We start from the raw sequence: 25,015 nt of genomic DNA, 5'->3' as shown, positions 1-25,015 counted from the left end.
GAATTCTGTATTAATCCAACCGAAAAGTCTTGTGCCATTAGACAACATATGTAGAGACATAATTTCCACTTCTAGGTAAGATTATTTTTTAAGGGACCATTAATTCGAGGTAGAATATCTCTTAATACACATACTGTAGTTGGACAGAGCCTTTCAGCTTGCCCAGAATCACAAACCGAGTTTGAATACAGTCTAACCTCTTTTTATTTTGTGAACATTATGAAATATGAATTAACTATTACATACATGTATGTTATATTTTTATTAAACATGTTCATTTATCATTTTAGAATTCTGAAATTGTCAGTGCCTACATTCCTGATGCCGTGTGGTATGATTATGAAACTGTAAGTCACACATATTAGCAAGCATCTATTTCACGAAAACTGTCAATGTTTAGTTCTATGCTAATTCCACTTTATCTATGATGCTAAAGGGTCACTGAGACCCCCACCAATCACTAGAAAGACGGGAGAGAAGCGCTCACATAATGTGCTCACTCCTCACTGCAGGAGACATAAATCAGATGGGTCCATAGACTTTCTTTTGAGTCCACCTTGTTTCCTCTCCTGCACAGAAGAGAGAGTGTGATATGTAAGCACTACTCTTTCTTCCTTTTAGTGATCTGTGGGGATCGTTCTCTGTTACTCAGTAAGTATTATCACATACAGCTGTAGGTAAAACACAACTATTTTGCCTGAGCACAATGATAACCCCTCAGCAGCATAATTGTGAAAGCAGAGGATGGAGTTTAGGCCGCTCTATTCTCAGCAGGCACCAGCTGCTAAAAACTGTTGACAACCACCCTCAGTGACCAGGATTGGAAATAACTCCAATCCTGGCCTTTCAAAGGGGATTTCTAGGAACAGAATATTGATGGCCTATTCTCTGTACAGGTCATCAATATATGATGGGTGGGAGGCTGACTCCCAATACCCACTGTTCAGCTATTTGAAGAGGTTGATTGCAGGGGTCTAGTGAGCACTATGGCCTCATCCTAGGCCAGTGACACCACATTCATCAGTCAAATGGCTTATCTGTAGCTCAGTGCCATTCAACTTAATAGGCCTGGACTGCAATACCAAGTACAAACACTATAAAATGTTTGTTGCTGTGCTTGGCTTGCTGTGAGAAGCTCACAGTGCTCATCGGAATGCTGGGAATCAGACCTACACCGATCAGATATTAATCACTTACCCTTAGGATAGCACATGAATATTGTACTTCCAGAAAACCCATTTAACTCCTCAGAAGCAGTAATTAATAGCATCAAAGGCATATGAGCAGGTATTAATAAGATTGGCTTAATCTGATTTATAATACCATCTCAACCCCGTACGTGTAATAGGGCATAATAGGAAGACATTGCAAGCAGCATGGAACTCAATAATAAATGATTGCACTCTATGGTAAACATCTTCAAACAATTGCATTTTCAAGTGCTCTAGGGGTACTAAAATAAAAGTTTAAAAAAAATAATAATTTTCATGGAACAAAGGCATGAAGAATTCAAAGGACTCCTGTTTCCAAATTTTACACTTAAAAATTAATGAACAATAGAAAAATCAACAGAATTTGCATCACTGCGTCTGACAATTACTGTACTATTATCTTACTATATAAATGTATGTACCCTGCAAGGTAGAGGCAATAGCATAACAAAATCAAAATAGTGTACCTAAATCACTGTTTTTGGTCACCTCACTTCTGAAAATGAGTAAATAAATAAAAGGTGATCCAAAAGTTCTAATAGAAACTACAATTTATCACACAAAAACAAGCCTTCATATAGCTGTATTGATGGAAATCTGAAATGTATGGGTGTCAGAATATGATGGAACAAAAATACAGAACTTTGGTATCACTGTAATCATATTAACGTGCAGATTAAATGTAAAATGGCACAGTGAATGTAGTAAAGACCCCCCCCCCCCAAAAAAAAAATAATAATAATGTAGAATTGCAGTTTTTATTATTTTTATTTTTTATTTAACCCCACAAAGAACTGCTAAAGACACAATGGGGTTAAAGAATATAATAATATACAGTACTGCAGTTCTCTAATTCTGATATTCTTTGCAGGGTTCAAAGAGTGAATTCAGGAAACAGCATGTGAACATGTCTCTCCCAGCAGACAAACTTGGACTTCATCTCAGAGGAGGTTATATATTTCCTACTCAGCAACCAGATGTTACTACTGAAGCCAGGTATGAATAAGAAGCTTGATTGGCATTTAAAACGGTGACTTATTTTGGCAGCACATGGAAATAACAACAGTCCTATTACCTATTCCAATGCTTATACTCTGTAATCATCATTTGTTCTGATTGAACACCTGCAGATGCCAGACTTTCTGCAATGTGTCCTCATATAACTTCTGACTGGACGCATTCAATCGTTATAATCACAGACCATTGTCGTGACAATGTGGCTGCATTCATTAATTGAATACATTTGTGAGAAAATACACAATGCAGTTTCTGTTATCATTTCTTCATTTAGAAAACTTCTAGTTCTGCCATACAGTACTATATGAAGTCTATCAGCATCTTTTATTTTACTACCTAGGCTGACTAATAAAGGCCTCATGCACACAACCTCTTTTCGGGTCCGCATCCGAGCTGCAGTTTTTGCGGCTCGGGTGCGGACCCATTCACCTCAATGGGGCCGCAAAAGATGAGGACAGCACTCCGTGTGCTGTCCGCATCGGTTGCTCCGTTCTGTTTTGCGGACAAGAATAGGCATGTCTACAATGGGCCACCCGTTCCGTTCCGCAAATTGCACAAGGCACACAGGCGGCTTCCGTTTTATTGCAGATCCGCAGTTTGCGGTCCGCAAAAAACAGCACGGTCATGTGCATGAGGCCAAACAGTGTACAATATAAATTAATAGAATTAAAAATAATAAATTAGAAAAAAAAATAACAGCACCATCAATATCGGGAAGGTGATTTTTCTGGGTGCCCATCTTCCATCTTACAACTTAGGATAAAGGATAAAAGATGAACTCAGGCACCTGTGCTTTCTGATAAGAATTCCTTTTTATGCAGTTATTAAGTCTTATTGGTGGCCGTAGTGAAATCTAAATATTGCCACCATTTAAACCTTTTAGTAACTGCAAATAAAAGAAAAGAAACATTGATGTTTATAAGTTATCTCTTTCTATCTGGAATTTTTATAGTAGGATGAGCAGAATTAGACTAAAGGCCCTGTAACAAAAATATGTTACCAGTAAGTGAGCATTGGATGGACTTTGCCATCATTACAATTATCATACATACTGTAAGCTGCTATTTTTAAAAACAGGTTTGAAAACAATATATTACATTATACAACTTCACAAACGACCATGATGATCATTATGTGCAAACAGTCAGTTTGAGTCAAGAGTAGACCATTGTTTCATTGATCTTTTTGTGATTTTTACACTGGTCAATTATAGTAACGATGCCTCAGTTGAGCCTCAAGACCAAGTTCCCAGAACTCAGCTGTATTGCAGCAGAGAATTACATTGTAGAGAGGATAATAAGATAAGATAGCCCGTGCCATTAGGCCATTAACATGAGAATAATGAAGTTACTAGACATTTCTCGTTAGAGAAGCAGTAATTGTTCATAAAAGACCCAAGTGATTGCATGATAAAGAACTTAAACAAAGGATCATTCGGGTTTATTATAAATTCACTCTTTGATAGTTAGCAGAATGATAATTGCATCTTATCAGTAATTATGGTAAGAGGATAATTTCCTTACAGTTGTATAAAATACTGCTTGAAGCATTCAAATGGACATAACATTATGCATTATGTCAACATCTTAGCGTTATACACTGCCTTCCACACGAAAGCTGATTTTCGAGCAGCCAGACATTATTCATCCCAAGAGGTCTGTTAGGCATCTGTAAATATGAAGAGCTACTAAATGAAAAAAAAAAAAAAAAAAAAACTTTTGCTGAGATGAAAGAAAAGAATCTCAATACTGATGTTGCTTGTGCAACTGAACGTGATCCCCCCTAATCCCAAAACACAATGCCAATAAAAGAAAAGTTACCCTTCAAGCCTGACATTTGGTCGGAGTTAAACGACTTTGAGAAAGGTGAACAGTTTCATTATCCCATCATACAGCTTCTGGAAAAGTATTCTACAGTACATGAAAAGATAAGAATTAAGTGTGATTCCGTGATACATTGCTTTAGTAATAGGAAGATTTGGAAGCAATTGTAGGTATTTGCTACTATCCCTTTGTAAATGACAGATGACAGCAGATAATTATATTGTTTCTTTTTATTTGAAAATCTAAGAGCAAATCCTTGAGCACACTGTAGAACGGTATGCACCGAGCTTGTAACACACAGAGTACCTATGGTTGTGTATTGCAGCTTCATGAGCATTCCATGTGCCACTGTATGTCATCTTATTCCCCTCTAGACTCAATTCTTCAAAGGAAAGATCCTCTTCAATTTACAGATGTGTCCTCCTCACCTTTCCTCTTGGCTTAACAGAGATGAATGGGGCGGGATGACAAGCATGGACCATGAGGGTAGTTCATTAATATGCTAGCACTGCACAACCCCTTTAAGTGCACTGGAGGCAGAGCTTCACTCTGAAGTGCTGTCTGCATTGGACTGCTTCACAGTCCCCCCCCCCCCCCCTAGCTCTGAGTGACAGCTGTAATAGTCTCCTGGTTGGATCCTATAGCTGTCAGAGCAGAAGGGCTGTGAAGTATCTCAGTACATTCACACTGAAGCTCTGCTTCCAGAGCACTTACAGGGAATGTGTCATCAGAAAATTACCTACGTATCGTTTAAATCACATTTATAATATATATTTTTTTAATTTTCGATGATATTATTTAAAAATTTTCCATGTCAATATCTCTATTTAAAGAGGAACCTTAAAATCCTGCAGTTTTCACACTGGCCACTAGGCCTGGTAATAGGTGTCACCTCTTGGTCTGAACAGATCACTTTACTGCAGTTATATATTATTCTAAACCTGCCTGCAATGATAAGGAGATACTACCTCCTGTAAAGATAAGACAGTATCCACCATTTACAATGACCTCTGCACAGGTCACAGAGCATGCCTAGAAAACTCTCCCATAGAAGTCAATGAGGTCCTCTCCTGACGATTGTGTGCCCATGGGGCTGTCATAAAGCAATTTTCTAAATGCTTTGTAAATACTGGTAAGAACAGCTCAGGCCAGATGGCCACCCCCATAATCATGTTTAGGAAATAGAATTTAAAAAAAATCTACAATCAGACAATAAAATCGGATTAGAAAAAAAGTATATGTGTTGCTATCTGGTTTTAACTGTCAGAAAAACATTTTTGTGACGCATTTCCTTTAAGGAACTGAATTTGAGGGGAAAAAAATGAATGATCACATTACTCCTAATTATAAAACTCCATAAAAGGTCTGTTTGTCCTGCTATCCTCAGCCCCTAGTTCAGCATGACTGATGATGCCCATTAACAGAATTTGTGGAACCGTAAGGTTGGGCACATCTGAAATTGGCCTGATTCTGTACATGATCAAAAAATACTTTGTACGTCTCAATATAAATTCTAGTAAAATGAGTCAATATTTCTGATGCATATGGTATTACAGTAAGAGCCCATAGAGTTGTAGACAGACCATAGGATACAGATCTGCAGTATGGGTATGTCTACTAGCCTTTATTCTAAGACTAGAGGCAGTGAATAAACTGAATTGTATGATGCACCCAAAATTAAAGGAAAGTTATCTTTAATAAAACTGAGTAAGACTAAAGAGCATACACTTGGGTATAAAGTGAAAATTATGTGCATTAATCTTGTTACTGTTAATTTGTTTCAGTCGAAAAAAACCTCTTGGCCTGATAGTTGCACTGGATGATGCCAATAGTGCCCATGGAGAGTTCTTCTGGGATGATCTAGAATCTAGAGGTAGATACAAACATGTTTATCACTCAAATTAATTTACTTGTGTGGCAGTAATGGTTGAAAATGTATGTAAATCAGGTACTACTTTAAAGAGACTGTGAAGGTTTTGGATTTGGGAAAACTATTCAGTTTTTTTTCCAGAAACAGTACAACTCTTGTCCATAGGCTTTGCATGGTATTACTATTAAATACAGTGGTCCCTCAAGATACAATGGCCTTAGGATACAATATTTTCAACTTACTATGGTCTTTCCTGGACCATGATCTGTTGAAACTAGACTCAACATGCAATGCCTCAGATTGTCTACTAGGCTGCCTAGCGGTCCTGTGCTGCCCCCTGTCTGTGTCAAGGTAAGCTGATCCTTTAGACATCAGGTCAGGGTGGCTCCGTTGTATTTTTCTGGAACACTGTGCAGAACCCTGATGTATTCATCCTAGAAAGTGATTCCAGCATCTACTTCTGACTTTTTGCTTGCTTTATCTGCCTTTATATCTGCCTATGAATCTTAAATCTTTATTTTTCTTTGTCTTGGGATGATCCTGGGATCAGTTTTCCATAGAGTTATGGAGTCAAGTTTCAATATACTATAATAAAATAATGTTGCACTAGGATGAGGGGGGGGAACCACCAGAGGTGCACCCACTAACAGACAACACCCAGTCTGAGAAAGTGGAATAAATATAAAGTAAAAGTGGGGCACTCTCTTAAGTAAAGGGATCTTTATTGTAATAATATATATATTTAAAAGATTGCAGTAGAATTAATATAACAATAAATGAACAATAAAATTAATATTCAATAAAAGTAATACAGGTAGCAAGTAAAACAGAATTACAGTCCTATTAAAATTGTATTAAATAACGACATAAGTTGATCCCAAAGAATAAATAAGTTCCCCCCTAAAGAAAACAAGGCTTGTATAACTCCGGAGATCTGGACACTGCTTTATGAAAAGGATTTTCTTCAAAACTTACTAACTGCGACATCAGAGACGCCAGAAACATGTGGACCAAACAAATCCAAGTGGCGCCAAGTTTTGAATTCAAGCAGTAACCCTTGAGACCGGGACTATAGCAACTAAACGTGCCGAGTCGAGGGCTCATCGTCCAGCCAAAAAAAACCTCCGGGTAAGATTATACTGCACTTATAGCGATCGCTTGTTGAAATATTACAGCGGGACGCCGCTGTACTCATCAGTAGCTTTTTAACATTATTCGCAACAAGCGAATAGCTACATCATCTTGAACTTCAGTTACCTTATGCATACAATGTTGCAGATTCATTGAAGTGGAGTCTACTATTCCTCAATAGGAGAACTTTGCATCCAGTCATAGACTGAAGTGTATGAAGTGACTGGTTATATCTGGAAATTCTGACATCTAAATAAACCATAACATCAATTGATTTGTCACATGCATGAACTACTACCAGAGTGAAAATAATGGAATAACTTATTTATTCTTTGGGATCAACTTATGTCGTTATTTAATACAATTTTAATAGGACTGTAATTCTGTTTTACTTGCTACCTGTATTACTTTTATTGAATATTAATTTTATTGTTCATTTATTGTTATATTAATTCTACTGCAATCTTTTAAATATATATATATTATTACAATAAAGATCCCTTTACTTAAGAGAGTGCCCCACTTTTACTTTATATTTATTCAAGTTTCAATATACAATGGTTGTTCTGGAAGTAATTAATATTGTAACCTGAGGGACCACTATATCAACATACCTGAAATGTATAAGACCAATAGGCTAATAAGAGTCAAAATGTGTGCAATGTTCTCTGTTATTACTTCTTAACTACATAGTTAAAAATGACATCCATATTCAAACTGTTCAAACAGCACCTTTTACATCAAAAACTTAAAGCATACCTATATTATTTGCAAATGGTCTTAGCTTTTTTTAGCGTGTGTCTATAATCCTATTTATGTATGTAGGCAGCATTCCTCTTTTCACACCGCAGAGCAGAATAATTAAATTGATTTTCTTAAATGATAACCCACATTGCTTGGTGGTGGCAGGTTCAGAGGGAGAACACTCACAACATTCTTATTAACATTCAGCTAAGGAACTAGACTTGAACATTAACAAACCATATGATATTTTTAGCAGCCATAAAAGGTCAACCCAATAACACTGAATGATAAGCTACTGTATAAAGCTGAGTTCAGACTATTTTTATTCAGACATTTTATAAGTGAATCTATCATCACCTTTATACTGCCCAATGCTATCTATGCTATATATGTACATAATGCACTTTATAAGTAGTTTATTAGCTTCAGTGCTGACATCACACCTAGTGTTGATTGAGCACCAAAGTGTTCAGGTGCTCTGGCCGAACACATCGGGATGCTTGGGTGCTCTATTGAGCACCCGAGTATAATAGAAATCAATTGGAGAACCTGAGCATTAAACCAGGCACCCCCTGCTTGGAAGAGGGGAGGGTGCCTGGATCATAGGAAAAGGTCAGAAATTGATAGAAACACCACCAAAATGGTTCTGGAATAGCATGGGGAGGATGTCTGGCTGCATCTTGGACTCCCAGGTCGCTGCTGGGAATGATGTTGTCCGAGTAGTACACCACTTTTACAGACTGACAATAATATGCACAAAACCAAAGATAAAATCGATTTTAGAGGAAAAATTGTTCTGTCAAAAATTGCAAGCAATAGGCACTCCGATACAACCTGTATAGAACATAAAGGAGGGCCTCATTCACATTGTGGTACAATTGTTCATGTAGTGGGACTCTTACACTTATAAAGCCTATGCACTAAGTGAACCGGCACTCCAATACACCCTTTGTTACACATAAAGGAGGGCATCATACACACCCTTGAAAAATGATGATTGATAACCTGCTGGCGACCCTCCAAAACATTTGGGGCTTGTGCTTGCTGATCTTACCATCTAAAACATTAGGGGCGAGGGCCAGCTGCTGAGCTGACCTTATAAAACATTATGCCTGCTGCTGAGCTGACCATCTAAAACATTACAGGAGAGGGCCTGCAGGTGAGCTGACCCTGTAAAACATTATATGCGTGGGCCTGCAGGTGAGCTGACGCTGTAAAAGATTTTAGGTGAGGGCCTGCAGGTGAGCTGACCCTGTAGAAGATTGTAGGTGAAGGTCTGCTGGTGAGCTGACCCTGTAAGAAATTATATGTGAGGGCCTGCTGGTGAGCGGACCCTGTAAAAGAATTATGGTGTGGGCCTTCTGGTGAGCTGACCCTATAAAAAATTATATGTGAGGGACTGCTGGTGAGCTGACCCTCTAAAACATTATATACAAGGTCCTACAGCTGAGCTGACCCTTTAAAACATTATATGTGAAAGGCATATAAGTGTGAGCTGACCCTCTAAAAGATTATACGCGAGGGCCTGCAGCTGAGCTGACCCTTTAAAACATTATATGTAAGGGCCTATAGGTGAGTTGACAATGTAAAACATTATATACAAGGGTCTGCAGGTGAGCTAACCCTGTAAAAGATTGTAGGTGAGGGCCTGCAGGTGAGCTGACCCTGTAAAACATTATATACAGGGCCTGCAGGTGAGCTAACCCTGTGAAAGATTGTAGGTGAGGGCCTGTAGGTGATCTGACCCTGTAAAACATTATATGCGAGGGCCTGCAGGTGAGCTGACCTTGTAAAACATTATATGCAAGGGCCTGCTGGTGAGCTGACCCTTTAAACATTATAGGCGAGGGGCTAAAAGTGAGCTGACAATGTAAAACATTATATGCAAGGGCCTGTAGGTGAGCTAACCCTGCAAAAGATTGTAGGTAAGGGCCTGCAGGTGAGCTGACCCTGTAAAACATTATATGCGAGAGCTTGTAGGTGAGCTGACCCTGTAAAACATTATATGCGTGGGCCTGCTGGTGAGCTGACCCTGTAAAACATTTAATGTGAGGGCCTGTAGGTGAGCTGACTCTGTAAAACATTATATGCGAGGGCCTGCAGGAGACCTGACCCTGTAAAAGATTGTAGGTGAGGGCCTGCTGGTGAGCTGACCCTCTGAAAAGGCTGTAGGTGCGGGTCTGCAGGTGAGCTGACCCTGTAAAACATTATATGCGAGGGCCTGCAGGTGAGCTGTCCCTTTAAAAGATTGTATGTGAGGGCCTGCAGGTAAGCTGACCCTGTAAAATATTATATGCGAGGGCCTGTAGGTGAGCTGACTGTGTAAAACATTATATGCGAGGGCCTGTAGATGAGCTGACCGTGTAAAACATTATATGCAAGGGTATATATGCAAGAGCATTATATGCGACAAATAAGCATGTTGATATGATGGAAGAGGAGGAGGAGGATGAGAAACCGAAGATTCAACCATATACCCTTGTTTGTGGTGGAAAGGGTGCATGGGAATACAGTGTATTCAGTACATTATAAACAACACATTTAAAGTGCCTTTATGTTCATCAGCTTTCCTCTGCTGGAGTCGAGAAGTCATGCTCAATCCAGGCCTTGTTCATTTTTATAAGAGTCAACCTGTCAGCATTTTCAGTTGACAGGCGGATACACTTATCTGTTATAATGCCACCAGCAGCACTAAATACCTGCTCAGACGTAATGCTGATGGCAGGACAGGCCAGCATCCCCAAGGCGTAAAGCGTCAGTTTGTGTCACATGTCCAGCTTGGACACCCAGTAGCTGTAAGGCACTGAGGGATCATTGAGGATGCTAAAACGGTCTGCTATGTATTCCTTTACCATCTTCCCAAAATTTTCCCTCCTTGTGACAGTAAGCCGCACATTAGGGTGAAGGTGCTGGTGTGGTGTAATGAAACTGTCTTAGGCTTTGGAGAGTGATGCCCTGCCTCTGTTGGAACTGCTGTGTGTTCCCCTTGTCTCCCCAACTCGGTTGGCCAAGGAACTACAGACTCTGCCACCAGTGTTGTCAAATGGAATTTTTTTTAGCAATTTTTCAACAAGGACCTTCTGGTATTGCACCGTTTTGCTCATCCTCTCCACCATAGGAATGAGAGATGAGAAGTTCTCTTTGTAGCGGGGGTCGAGAAGGGTGAACAATCAGTAATCCATGTTGTCTAAAATGCGTAAAACGCGCGGGTCGCTGGAAAGGCAGCCTAACATGAAACCAGCCATGTGTGCGAGAGTACCAATAGGCAAGACTTTGCTGTCGTCATCAGGAGGATCACTCTCAATCATCTCCTTATCCTCTTCCTCCTCTTTCGCCCATCCACGCTGAACAGATGGAGTTAAACTTTCATGAGTACTACCCTCTGTAGTGGAGGCAACTGTCTCCTGCTCCTCCTCCTGTTCATCATCCAATTTGCGCTGAGAAGACAAACTGAGGATGGTCTGGCTATCATCCTGTTTAATATCTTCCACCATTTCCACCTCTTCCACATGCAAAGCGTAGTCCTTAATTGTGAGCAGCGAGCGTTTGAGTAGACACAGAAGTGGGATGGTTACGCTTATAATGGTGTTATCGCCGCTCACCATCTGTGTTGATTCCTCAAAGTTTCTTAAAACCTCACAGAGGTCAGACATTCATGCCCACCTCTCGCTTCTGATTAGCAGAAGCTGACTGGAAAGGCGACGACCATGTTACAGCTGGTCATCCACTACTCCCCTCTGATGCTCACAAAGCCTGGCTAACATGTGGAACATTGAGTTCCAGCGCTTGCTCACGTCGCACAACAGCAGTGAGCTGGCAATTTCAAGCGCTGATGCAGCATTGACAGACTGGCTGAAGTTGTCGGTGACTTCTGGAAATGTGCACACATACAGTGCATGTTCATCAGTAGCTGAGACAAATTGGAGTAGGTTTTGAGAAACCACTGAACCACTAAGTTTAAGATGTGGGCTAGGCATAGGATGTGTGTGAGTTGGCCGAGCTCCAAAGCTGCCACCAAGTTACGGCCATTATCAGACACAACCATGCCTGGTTCTAGGTTGAGTGGCGAGAGCCACAGCTCAGTCTGGTCTCTTATCCCCTGCCACATCTCTGCGGCAGTGTGCCGTTTGTCCCCTAAGCATATCATCTTCAGCACAGCCTGTTGCTGTTTCCCCACTGCAGTGCTACACTGCTTCCAGCTACCGACTGATGACTGACTGGTGTTTCACGCGGATAATAAGTTGGAAGTGGAGGAGGGAGGCTGAGGAGGAGAAGTGAAGGTTGGAGCCACTAACGTAGGTTCTGGCGGAAACCCTGATCGAAGTAGGGCCCGCAATCCTTGGCGTCGGTAGCACCTGTGCCATCCCAGGGTATGACTCGCTCCCAGCTTCCACAACATTCACCCAGTGTGCCATCAGGGAAATGTAGCGTCCCTGGCTGAATGCACTTGTCCATATCCATGTGGACCTTCCCAGTAACTGTGTTGGTCAGGGCACGTGTGATGTTAGGCGAAAAATGTTGGTGTAAGGTGGGCATGGCACACCTTGAGAAATAGTGGTGGCTGGGTACTGCGAAACTTGGCTGCGGAAGGCTTTAGAGTCCACAAGCCTAAATGGCAACATGTGTGACCCGCAGACACAGATTGTGGACCCAGGCATTCGGCCCACCTATTGCAGTGCATTGATGCCATGTGGCGTATCATGCTGGTGGTGGTGAGGTTGCTAGTGTTCACACCCCTGCTCATTTTTGTATGGCACAGGTTGAAAACTACTTTTGTTGTCTGCACTTTCCTAAAAAAATCGCCAGACTGAGGAACACCTACCCCTTGGCAAGGGAGATTTCCACAAGGGGGTGCTCTGAGGAACAGTTGCTGGCCTGTTTGTTGTGGCTTGCCTTCTCCCTTTTGCCACCCCACTGCCTCTTCCAGCCTGTTGCGGTGCAGCAGATTCCTCCCCCTCTGTACTGCTGTCCACGCATAGCTTTCCACCTTCCCAAGTTAGGTCAGTGACTTCATAGTCCACCACCTCCTCTTTCTTTTCCTCACTCTGCTCATCATCCTGACTTGTTGACCTAACCACTACCTCAGTGATTGACAACTGTGTCTCATCCTCTTCATTAACCTCTTTAGACAGTAATTGCTGTTAACTTATTGGCAACTGTGTCTCATCATCTTCCACCTCATTAAACAGTAATTGCCTTTCCCCACCGCCATCTTCTTGTGATTGTGGATGCTCAAGAGTTTGGGAATCAGGGCACAAGATCTGTCCTTCTTCAAGCGTGCTTGTTGAGAGGGCCAAATCAAGGAATGGCGCTGAAAAAAGCTCCTCAGAATATCTGAGTGTGGGATCACTTGTTTGCCCAGACCCTCCATGGTGAGAGAAAGGAGGATCGGAGGATCAGGGTTAGGATTGGGTTGAGTAGACTCTTGGCTACTGAGACAGGACTTGGTGGAAGACAGGGTGGTGCTTAACCGACATGAAGCATTATCTGCTGCAATCCAACCGACCACCTGGTTGCACTGGTCTGACTTCAAGAGTGGTGTCCTGCGCCGCCCTGCAATCTGGGACCTGAAGCTAGGTATCGTGGATGATTGTTTTTCTTGTGCTGTTGCAGCAGGCACAGTTTCAACGCGTCCAGGGCCATGGCCTCAGCGTGCACCATCAGCATCACGGCCACTGCCCTGTCCCTTACTGCTCGCCTTCATCACATTAAATGTTATATATGATTGAAAGTCTGTGGCACGTACAGTATTGTAGGATTTGGAAGTGTATGCGCAAACATATTTAAAAAGGTATTTGGGATGTGGAAACGTCACACAAGAGGTATCCCGCAGATAAAGTCAATGCTGTCACCAGCGGCTAATGAAAAATTACAGGGAATGTCACAGGTATTTGGGACGAGGAAACATTATACAGGAGAGGTACCACCGGTAATGTCACTGTCCGCAGCATCTACGCAAAAAAGTGCACTGTATGTGCACACGTTACACTGCAGATGTGGCCCTGGTAATGTCACTGTCAGAAGCGGACACCGTCTATTGATAAATTACACTGTATGTCACAGATACATTTTTGAAGCTCACACGTGCAGATGTAGCACTGGTAATGTCACTATCAGAAGCAGACACCGTCCTGAAGAAAGAACAGGAGACCGGCAGCTACACAATCAAATGGAGGCGGTGAGTTATTATTATTTTTTTTTTTTTAACCCTCAATTGACCTTCTACTAAGCATTCTGTATTAAAGAATGCTATTATTTTCCCTTGTAACCATGTTATAAGGGAAAATAATGCATTGAATAGACTTTCATCCTAGCAACCATGTGTGAAAATCGCACCGCATCCGCACTTGCTTGCGGATGCTTGTGATTTTTACGCAGCCCCATTCAATTCTGAGGGGCCTGCGTTGCATGAAAAACGCACAATATAGAGCATGCTGCGATTTTCACGCAATGCACCAGTGATGAGTGAAAATCACTGCTCATGTGCACAGCTCCATAGAAATTAATGGGTCCGTATTTAGTGTGGGTGCAATGCGTTCACCTCACGCATTGCACCCGCGCGGAAAAAGCTCCCCGTGCGAAAGGGGCCTTACAGGGAGAAAGCTGCCAATCATCAGTGGTGGGTGACAATATCCCCACAAGTGGCTCATCCCCAGCTCATGGCTAGGAAGATGCTTTCCTTACAGCATGATGCCAGTACTAAATGGTACATTTCTCAGTAACTACATTAAATGTATGTATAAAAGGGACAAAGTTACAATTAGCATGCCTGTCCTGGGCAAGCATATAAATAGTGACAGATTTCCATTAATAAAGTAGTCTGAATGGGTTGTCTGCCACTTAGATTACTGTGTAGGAAATACACTGTGAACTGGGACCTATCTCTCCCCGGAATAGTAACTTTGTATAAATACAGACATTTGAAAATATTACTAGCCACTGTGATTTCTATCTGCATTACAAACGCCATGTCCAGCACTGGAGAAACCCGTCATCCTGTTTGTTTAGCTCTTTTGGTGTCACAATCAAGAATGGTCACAGCATCTATAAGGAAAAAAACAAAGAGAGCATGCTTCCATGCTTCTCTCTCCATAAGGGAGTTGATTGTATTACATGGAAGCATGGGGGCCTAACTCCCAGCGTAGTCATACACCCATTTACAAGTCAATTTCCCTCATCTTAATTCCCTGGATCAAAAACCAGTCTGAAAACTATAATTTTTATTACAATCCAGAAATACATGCAGGCCCCTCTAGATCTCTTTTAGTGAGATCCCTATCACAACTTCCTCTGGCAGAGAGTTCCATATTCTCACTGCTCTTAAAGTAAAGAATCATCTTCTATGTTGATGTACAAACCTTGATTCCTCTAGATTTAGAGAATGTCCACTTGTCACCATTAAACTCTTAATGACTGGTGATGAGTCTTTTTAAGGTGGTCAGAAAGAGGCCTGATTCTAGGCTACTACCTTTTTATAGCGGCCTAGTCTAAGTTCTGCATGGGTACAGTGAAGAGCAGGAGCATGAGTCTTGCATGACAGCTGGGCTTATGCTTTAATGTTCCAAATCAGCAGAATCTTTAGTGGTCCAAATCAGCAGCTTTTTGTGACATGTATTTTATTCTTTTTGCGCTAAAACACCCCACCAAAGCCCCAGATAAGTGCCCCACAGAGCAGTAAATGTATTTTTTTTCTTTTTGTGCTAATACACATCACAAAAGGCTTTACAAGAAATAACTACACCGCTGAGCAGCAAATGTATTTTTTTCTTTTTGCGCTAAAACACCCCACCAAAGCCTTTACTACAGATAAGTGCACCTTAGAGCGGTAAATGTATTTTTTCTTTTTTAACCCCTTAGTGACCACCCATATGTGTTTTTACTGACGTAAGCAAAGGGGGTTTTAGCTAAAAGGCTGGCTTTAATCAATCATTACATGAACTTAAAATTGTGCATTAAAAACTATAACTTGTCCTGCAAAAAATAAGACCTCATACTAGTACATTTATGAAAAAACAAAAAAGTTCTAGCTCTTGGAATGCAATTTTGAAAAAATGTGCTTCATCACTAAGGGGTTAACTAATACACGTCACAAAAGGCTATGCAAGAAATAACTGCGCCACAGTACGACAAATATATTTTTTTCTTTTTCCGCTAAAACACTCCACCAAAGCCCTTACTACAGATAAGTGTACCGCAGAGCGATAAATGTATTTTTTCTTTTTGCGCTAATACACGTCACAAAAGGCTTTACAAGAAATAACTACACCGCTGAGCGGCAATTGTGTTTTTTCTTTTTTGCACTAAAGCACCCCAACAAAGCCTTTACTACAGAAAAAAAAAAAAAAAAACATTTTCCGCTCTGTGGTGCACTTATCTGTAGTAAAGGCGTTGGTGGGGTGTTTTAGTGCAAAAAGAAAAAATACATTTGCCGTTCTGGAGTGCAGTTATTTCTTGTAAAGCCTTTTGTGATGTGTATTTTTTTCTTTTTGCGCTAAAATACCCCAGCAAAGCCTTTACTACAGATAAGTGCACCGCAGAGCGGTAAATACATTTACCGCTCTGCGGTGCACTTATCTGTACTAAAGGCTTTGTGGGGTGTTTTAGCGGTGTGGTTATTTCTTGTAAAACCTTTTGTGACGTGTATTAGCGCGAAAAAAATTATAATAATACATTAACCACTCTGTGGTGCAATTATCTATAGTAAAGGCTTTGGTGGGGTGTTTAGTGCATAAAGAAAAAATATATTTGCCACTCAGCAGTGGAGTTATTTCTTGTAAAGCCTTTTGTGACGTGTATTAGCGCAAAAATAAAAAGATACATTTACCGCTCTGCGGTGCACTTATCTGTAGTAAAGGCTTTGGTGTGCTGTTTTAGCGCAAAAAGAAAAATATATTTGCCACTCAGCAGTGAAGTTATTTCTTGTAAAGCATTTTGTGACGTGTATTAGCACAAAAAGAAAAAAATACATTTACTGCTCTGCGGTGCACTTATCTGTAGTAGTGGCTTTGGTGTGGTGTTTTTGCAAAAAAAGAAAAATTGTATTTGCCGCTCAGCGGTGTAGTTATTTCTTGTAAAGCCTTTTGTGACATGTATTAGCGCAAAAAGACAAAAAAAATACATTTACTGCTATAAGGTGCACTTATCTGTAGTAAAGGCTTTGGTGTGGTGTTTTAGTGCAAAATGAAAAAATACATTTGCCGTTCTGAGGTGCACTTATCTGTAGTAAAGGCTTTTGTAGGGTGTTTTAGTGGAAAAAGAAAAAAAAATTGGCGCTCAACAGTGTAGTTATTTCTTGTTAAGACTTTTGTGACGTGTATTAGCACAAAAATATAAATATATTTGGCACTCAGCGGTGCAGTTATCTGTAGTAAAGGCTTTTGTGGGGTGTTTTAATTTCCTTTTTATCTATTTGGTCTAACAGTATGTAAGGCAGAGAAGTGCCAGGCCCTGCACAGGGGAGTGGCAGAGGTCTAAATGTTTCTGGCACAGGCAGAGGTCGCAGCAGAGTAAGGGGCCGTGGCAGCAGGGGTCAGTCACTTCAAGAGGCCTGAGCTCCCAGTCTTAGCTAGCGGTCGTAACCAGCAACCCAGTGATTCTTGAGTGGTTAACTTAATCTTTGACTTTGTTGCAAGTGACAGCAGACACCCCCAGCCAAGAGTCAGTGGGTTTGTCACTTAGTTGGCATGGCCCTGGAGAAGGCCCTGTGCCCTCACCTGTCCTTAAACTGCCTCTGTCCTTTTCTGTTCCCAGAGCCACAGAAGTATTGTATGTTGTGGGCTCAGCTTTACTATACAGCGAGAACGAGTTACTAGAGAACAGTCAGCAGCTACTACCTAGCCAAGATCTGGAGGAGACATCCGCTGCTTCCTTTGCTAGGCGGGCAAGTAGTGACGAGGAGAGTGGCGTGGGAGCTGGTGTTGGTAGCGGTCAGGCTCCTTACCCAGAGACGGTTGAGGAGGACATCAGTGACATGCAGACACTACTCGATGATGATTATGTAGCTGATCGCACTTGGGAGCCAGGTGACGAAGGGGCTTCATCATCATCGGGAGAAGAGGGTGGCAGATTTCCCATGAGCCAGCGGCAGAGCCAGCAAATCACACTAGTGTGCGGGAGTCAGAAGGGTGGCAGCAGTGGGAGGTCGGGAGCCAAACATGCCAGGGGTAGAAAAGCCGCTTCTGGGAGCCTACCTACCTGGGAAATAGAGGTGCAGGGGTACAAGGAGGCAGCAGTGGTAGCATTCAGTCAGTGCGTAGTGTTGGAGGTAAAATCACCTACTTGGCGGTGTGGCAGTTTTTTCTAAAGCCGCCGGAAGAGGTGAATGTGGCTATATATAGAATCTGTGGACAGAAGGTGAAGCAAGGCCACAGTGCCAATGTTGGCACTATAGCCCTGTGTCAACATATGCAGCATCGCCATGCAGTGGCCTGGGAGAACCGAGGCCTCAATGTAGTGGTCCAGTCTGCTGCAGCAACCGCTGCATCACCCAGTGGCACACACCTGGTTTCACACTGTCAGTGCTCCACCACCTCAGCCAAAGGGAGCGGTCTGTCATTTCCATCATCTGCTCGTTCTGATGCTCCTGCTCCTCCTCATCAGTCATTCCGTCGGCAATCGATCACCAAAGCCATTGCCAAGAAACAGTAGTATGTGTGCACTCATCCAGTGGCACATAAGCTAATTGTGCTCCTGTCCAAGTTGCTGGTGCTGCAGTCCTTCCCTTTCCAAAATGTGGACTCTGCACCTTTCAGAGAACTGATGTGCCAAGCAGAGGTGAAGAGTACCAAGCCGTAATTTCTTTGCCAAAGAGGCAGTACCAGCCCTGCACAAATATGTAGAACAGAAGGTGGACCAGTCCTTGAGCCTGTCGGTGTCTGCCAAAGTGCAGGGCAGCGCTGACAAGTGGAGCTGTAACTACGGTCAGACACAGTACATGTCCTTTAACGCCCACTGGGTGAATGTGGTTCCTGCACAGCCACACCAGCAACTTGGGCAGGTGATGCCGATTCCGCCTCCATGTTGCCACACTGTTGGTCCAGCAACAATGTCCACCTCTGCCTCCTCATCCTCCACTGTGTCCTCAGCCTCCAGTGCAGGGACAATTCACAGTGCCCCTTCAGCATACCACATGTGCAGGCCACAGCAGTGTCACGCTGTTCTTGACCTAATTTGCCTTGGCGAGTCACACAGGGGAGGAACTGCTCCGTGTCCTTTAGCAAGAAATTGATTCCTGGCTTTCTCCCGACAACTCAAAATCTAATCCATGGTGACCGAAAACGGGAAGAACATTGTGACGGCGCTGCATCAAGGAGGGCTGGGCCATGCATCTTGCATGGCACACGTGTTCAATCTGGTTGCCAAGCCTTTCCTGAAGTCTTTCACCCATCTGCAACACATCATAAAAATGTCCAGAAAACTTTGCATGCATTTCAGCCAGCCTCGTACACCGCAAAGCACACCCTCCTTGAGATGCAATGGCATCCCCCAACATAGGTTGATATATGATGTTTCCAGACATTGGAATTCCACCCTCCTTATGTTGGACTGACTGTACAAACAGAGAAAGGCCATGAATGATTTCCTGATGATTCAAGCGGACTAGAGTACTCCTCTGTGTAACTTCGATGTCAGCCAGTGGCAGCTCATGCGTGACACCTGCTGTTTGCTCAGACCCTTTAAGGAGGCCGCGTTATTTGTCAGTCGCCAGGACTACGGGATGAACGATGTAATTCCACTGCTTCATCTCCTGGAACAGATGCTGGTAAATCTGACTCTTCAAGGGACTGGAGACGTGACAACTAGATTTCACTGCCACATGAGCCCTGTAGGGACTGAACTGGAGGAGGAGGTGGACATTGGAACACAAACAATGTGTAGCAAAATGGGTGGTTTTTATGCACAGGTGACAGGAGAGGAGGAGCAGGAGCAGTCGGTGGAGCAAGAGGGAGATGAGGAAGATGAGGCAGATGACCCAGGCACACCATGGCAGTATGCAGTGGAGATGGAGGCAGGGAGTCCCTCCGAGTCACTTGCACAAATGGTCCTCTGCATGCTCAGTTGCTCGGGTAGTGACAGCCGAATTGTCACCATTCGTCAGAGGGATGTCTTTTGGCTTGTTGTATTCACAGAGTACCACCCTAATTAAAACGTAGCCTTTAATCAAAGCACAAACACAAAAGAAAATTACATCAAAAGAAAGGCTGTGTAAGCACAGCAATCATTCATATTCCACAATACGGGATAAAGCGTATCGCCATGGCCCCCACACATACTCACTAAGTGATGCAGACAGTATATTACAGCGGCCCGTGTATGCCGGTTAACAGTACCCATACTGGCTGACATCTAACCTGTATCTAATATACAGGTCTTTCTAAAAAAAATTAGCATATTGTGATAAAGTTCATTATTTTCTGTAATGTACTGATAAACATTAGACTTTCATATATTTTAACAAGACTTTCATATATTTTAGATTCATTACACACAACTGAAGTAGTTCAAGCCTTCCTATCTAAAAAAATTAGCATATTTCATCCGACCAATAAAAGAAAAGTGTTTTTAATACAAAAAAAGTAAACCTTCAAATAATTATGTTCAGTTATGCACTCAATAATTGGTTGGGAATCCTTTTGCAGAAATGACTGCTTCAATGTGGCGTGGCATGGAGGCAATCAGCCTGTGGCACTGCTGAGGTGTTATGGAGGCCCAGGATGCTTCGATAGCGGCCTTAAGCTCATCCAGAGTGTTGGGTCTTGCGTCTCTCAACTTTCTCTTCCCAATATCCCACATATTCTCTATGGGGATCAGGTCAGGAGAGTTGGCAGGCCAATTGAGCACAGTAATACCATGGTCAGTAAACCATTTACCAGTGGTTTTGGCACTGTCAGCAGGTGCCAGGTCGTGCTGAAAAATGAAATCTTTATCTCCATAAAGCTTTTCAGCAGATGGAAGCATGAAGTGCTCCAAAATCTCCTGATAGCTAGCTGCATTGACCCTGCCCTTGATAAAACACAGTGGACCAACACCAGCAGCTGACATGGCACCCCAGACCATCACTGGCTGTGGGTACTTGACACTGGACTTCAGGCATTTTGGCATTTCCCTCTCCCCAGTCTTCCTCCAGACTCTGGCACCTTGATTTCCGAATGACATGCAAAATTTGCTTTCATCCGAAAAAAGTACTTTGGACCACTGAGCTACAGTCCAGTGCTGCTTCTCTGTAGCCCAGGTCAGGCTCTTCTGCCGCTGTTTCTGGTTCAAAAGTGGCTTGACCTGGGGAATGCGGCACCTGTAGCCCATTTCCTGCACACGCCTGTACACGGTGGCTCTGGATGTTTCTACTCCAGACTCAGTCCACTGCTTCCGCAGGTCCCCCAAGGTCTGGAATCGGTCCTTCTCCACAATCTTCCTCAGGGTCCGGTCACCTCTTCTCGTTGTGCAGCGTTTTCTGCCACACTTTTTCCTTCCCACAGACTTCCCACTGAGGTGCCTTGATACAGCACTCTGGGAACAGCCTATTCATTCAGAAATTTCTTTCTGTGTCTTACCCTCTTGCTTGAGGGTGTCAATGATGGCCTCCTGGACAGCAGTCAGGTCGGCAGTCTTACCCATGATTGCGGTTTTGAGTAATGAACCAGGCTGGGAGTTTTTAAAAGCCTCAGGAATCTTTTGCAGGTGTTTAGAGTTAATTAGTTGATTCAGATGATTAGGTTAATAGCTCGTTTAGAGAACCTTTTCATGATATGCTAATTTTTTTAGATAGGAATTTTGGGTTTTCATGAGCTGTATGCCGAAATCATCAATATTAAAACAATAAAAGGCTTGAACTACTTTAGTTGTGTGTAATGAATCTAAAATATATGAAAGTCTAATGTTTATCAGTACATTACAGAAAATAATGAACTTTATCACAATATGCAATTGTTTTTTTAGAAGGACCTGTATAGGGAACGCAAGTACCTTAGTCCTCTTAAAACTTTGATTAAGCAGTATCTACCTTACATCTTATGGGAGGATGTATATTATTTACTCATATCGAATGTGAGGGTGTTTGCAGGCCAATCGGTCCTACTTCTTACTATTGCCTTTTTCGCTGAGTGAATATCAACGTCTATCCTTTACCTATGATCAACTGGTGTCACAAAAAATTGTTGGACACCAGGTTGGGTCATTTGTGAAATAATATCTCTGATGCCTATCTAAATACTGCATTTATGTCCCTTGATGAGCCCATCTTACACACTGGACGAACCGCGTTGGAAAAGGGGACCTATATATTGATTGTGACGACCTTTGCAAACTGAAAGTGTTTTGTGTTAATCAGGATACAATCGGATACTGCAGAAACTGTATTGAGCATCTATTCATCATTATGTATTGACCAATGACTTACCTTGATGTATTCAGCACTTTTCCACTCTGATGTACTCAGCATGGATTCAGCATCTATCTATTTTGATGTATTTAGCATTCATTTGTGTGTTTATTATTTTTTGTATTCATAGTAGGGTATCTAATAGACCCACCTTATCTAGGGGCCTTGCATATTTGTCTTCAGGGTCATCCGAGGGCTTGTAGGAGGTTTCTAAATATGGGATCGCCCCTATCAGGGCATCCATTCCGTTCTATAGGCAGGGATCGATAGCATAGGGTGAGAATCAGGGAAATCATTACCATCCTGCCTAGATATCTGCCCTATCCCGTATTGTGGAATACAAATGATTGCTGTGCTTACACAGCCTTTCTTTTTATTTAATATTTCTTTCGTTTTTTGCATATTTTGTGTTGGGTAATTTTAACGCTTTGATTAAAGGCTACATTTAAATTAGGGAGGTACTCTGTGAATACTCCATACTGGACTACCTTGGCATACTGACCCTCTAATGGGCTACTGTCTTAGCTATGATTCTTATCCACCTTGTTGGGCCCTTCTACTGGTCCAAAATGTGGGCCTTCATTACACCCGCTGAGAGGGAGGACAAACTGAACTACTATAGAGACATCCTTTGTAGTCAGTTGGCCGCTGCCTATCTGCGTCATCGTCCATCCTCTCATAGGTCTGACTGGGAAGGCCCTCTGTGCTCACGTTTCACTGACATGGATGCTGGGGGGGTGGTGGCAGAAGCAGTACCAGCTACATCAACAGCAGCCTGAGTCTAGAGTCACTGATGAGCAGCTTCCTTCACCTGCATAGTGAAGAAACTACAACGGTCCCTCAAGCTACAATATTAATTGGTTCCAGGACGACCATTGTATATTGAAACCACTTGGGTAATTGGTTCCAAAGCCTCAAAATGTCATCCAAGATAAGGGAAAATGAAGATTTAAGAAAAATAAGCAGATAATTTAGACAGATAAAATAAGTCCTTACATATAACTTTTTACTAATACAGCTACTTTACCAGAGAAGTGACCTTAATTGGTTGGATCTGAGTCTGAGGCATTGTATGTTGAGTCTAGTTTCAACTTACGATGGGTCAGAAAAGACCATTGTATCTTGAAAATGTTGTATCCCGAGGCTATTGTATTTTGAGGGACCACTGTACTCACCTTCAGTTAGACGTAGAGCAGAACCTGAACCAGCAGGTGGTGGTATACTTGGACAGCACCCTACTAACCCACATTGAAAATCCGCTGGATTACTGGGTAGCCAAACTGGATTTGTGGCTGCAACTAGCAGAGTTTGCCCTGGAAAAGCTGTCCTGCCCGGTCAGTAGTGTGGCATCAGAGCAGGTCTTTAATGTGGCGGGGGCCATAGTTACCCCAAGAAGAACTCGTCTGTCCACCCAAAATGTGGAGAGACTTACCTTTGTCAAGATGAATCGGGCGTGGATCAGCCAGGATTTCTACCCACCAATGCACTGATGCACTTTGACAAAAAAAAAACAGTTTCTTCTTGGCTACCGCCTCAGCTACTATTCTGATGCTGTCACCTGCCTGACGCCACACATCTAATGCCAAGTGCTACTTCTTTCACCCACTATCTCTATTGCTACCCATCTCCACACTATGTCTCCTTATGCTGCTGCCACCTCCACACTCTGTCATTGGGCCACTCAGTGGCCTCCTGATGCTGCTGCCACCTTCAGACTCTGTAATTGTGCCACTCTGTGGCCTCTTGATGCTGCCACCACCTTCAGACTCTGTCATTGTGCCATTCTGTGGCCTCCTCATGCTGCCGCCACCTCCATGCTCTGTCATTGGGCCACTCTGTGGTTTCCTCATGCTGCCGAAACCTCCACACTCTGTCATTGTGCTACTCTGTGGTTTTATGATGCTGCTGCCACCTCCATACTCTGTTATTGTGCCACTTGATGGCCCCCTGATGCTGTCGCCACCTTCAGACTCTGTAAATGTGCCACTCTGTGGCTTCCTGATGCTGATACCACCTTCAGACTCTGTAATTGTGCTACTCGGTGGCCTCCTGATGCTGTCACCACCTTCAGACTCTGTATATGTGCCACTCGGTGGCCTCCTGATGCTGCCGCCACCTTCAGGCTCTGTCATTGTGCCAGTCTGTGGCTTCCTGATGCTGCCACCACCTTCAGACTCTGTCATTGGGCCACTCGGTAGCCTTTTCCTGATGCTGCTGCTGCCACCACCTTCAGACTCTGTCATTATGCCACTCTGTGGTCTCCACATGCTGCCTCCATCTACAGACTCTGTCATTATGCAACTCTTAGCCTCCTGATACTGCCGCCACCTACAGACTCTGTCATTGGGCCACTCTGTGGACTTCTCATGCTGTTCCCACCCTCCCCATTTCATGACTGGGTCACTATTTAGCCTTTTTGGCTTGGTTGACATCATTATTTATTTGACCCTTCTTCTGATCTGTCAAAAGGAAGATAAAATGAGATGCACAACAGATCCTGTCTGTGTAGCAGCTGTAAGGCCTGTATGGTCCCATCAGAATTGGCTTATGATTTGGTAGCCAAAAACAGCAGTGGGTACAAAACACAGAAGACATGCAAATATTCCGTTCATATGTCATCTCTGTTTTAGATCCACTCCTGTTTTTTTGGGCATTAGCAATACTGATAGATTACTGGCCAAATGCTGACCGAGTGAAGGTGGATGCTCCACGGACAGGATCCTTTTTTGTGGGTTATTGTTCTTTTGGATCAGAGGAAGGGCAAAATAATCAGTGACCTTAAAACATACTCCTGACATCCTCTCCACTCTGTCGGGGGGCTGTACTTATATAAGCTTTTAAT

At 42.7% G+C, this 25,015-nt stretch overlaps 1 protein-coding gene across 3 annotated transcripts in view; it reads left to right on the top strand.

Moving 5' to 3' along the window:
* SI (sucrase-isomaltase) overlaps positions 1–25,015 on the top strand; it is a 360,959-nt gene that overhangs the window by 198,439 nt on the left and 137,505 nt on the right. For all 3 annotated transcript variants that reach the window (XM_044289835.1, XM_044289836.1, XM_044289837.1), the window contains 3 exons: positions 291–347; positions 2,083–2,207; positions 5,836–5,924. In XM_044289835.1, coding sequence (XP_044145770.1) covers positions 291–347; positions 2,083–2,207; positions 5,836–5,924 — 271 coding nt within the window. The remainder of the gene's footprint in view (positions 1–290; positions 348–2,082; positions 2,208–5,835; positions 5,925–25,015) is intronic.

Source organism: Bufo gargarizans, chromosome 4, assembly GCF_014858855.1.
Source record: "Bufo gargarizans isolate SCDJY-AF-19 chromosome 4, ASM1485885v1, whole genome shotgun sequence".
NCBI classification, from domain to species: Eukaryota; Metazoa; Chordata; class Amphibia; order Anura; family Bufonidae; genus Bufo; species Bufo gargarizans.
Note: the sequence above shows the minus strand (reverse complement) of the source record. Positions and strands in the feature narration are given on the sequence as shown.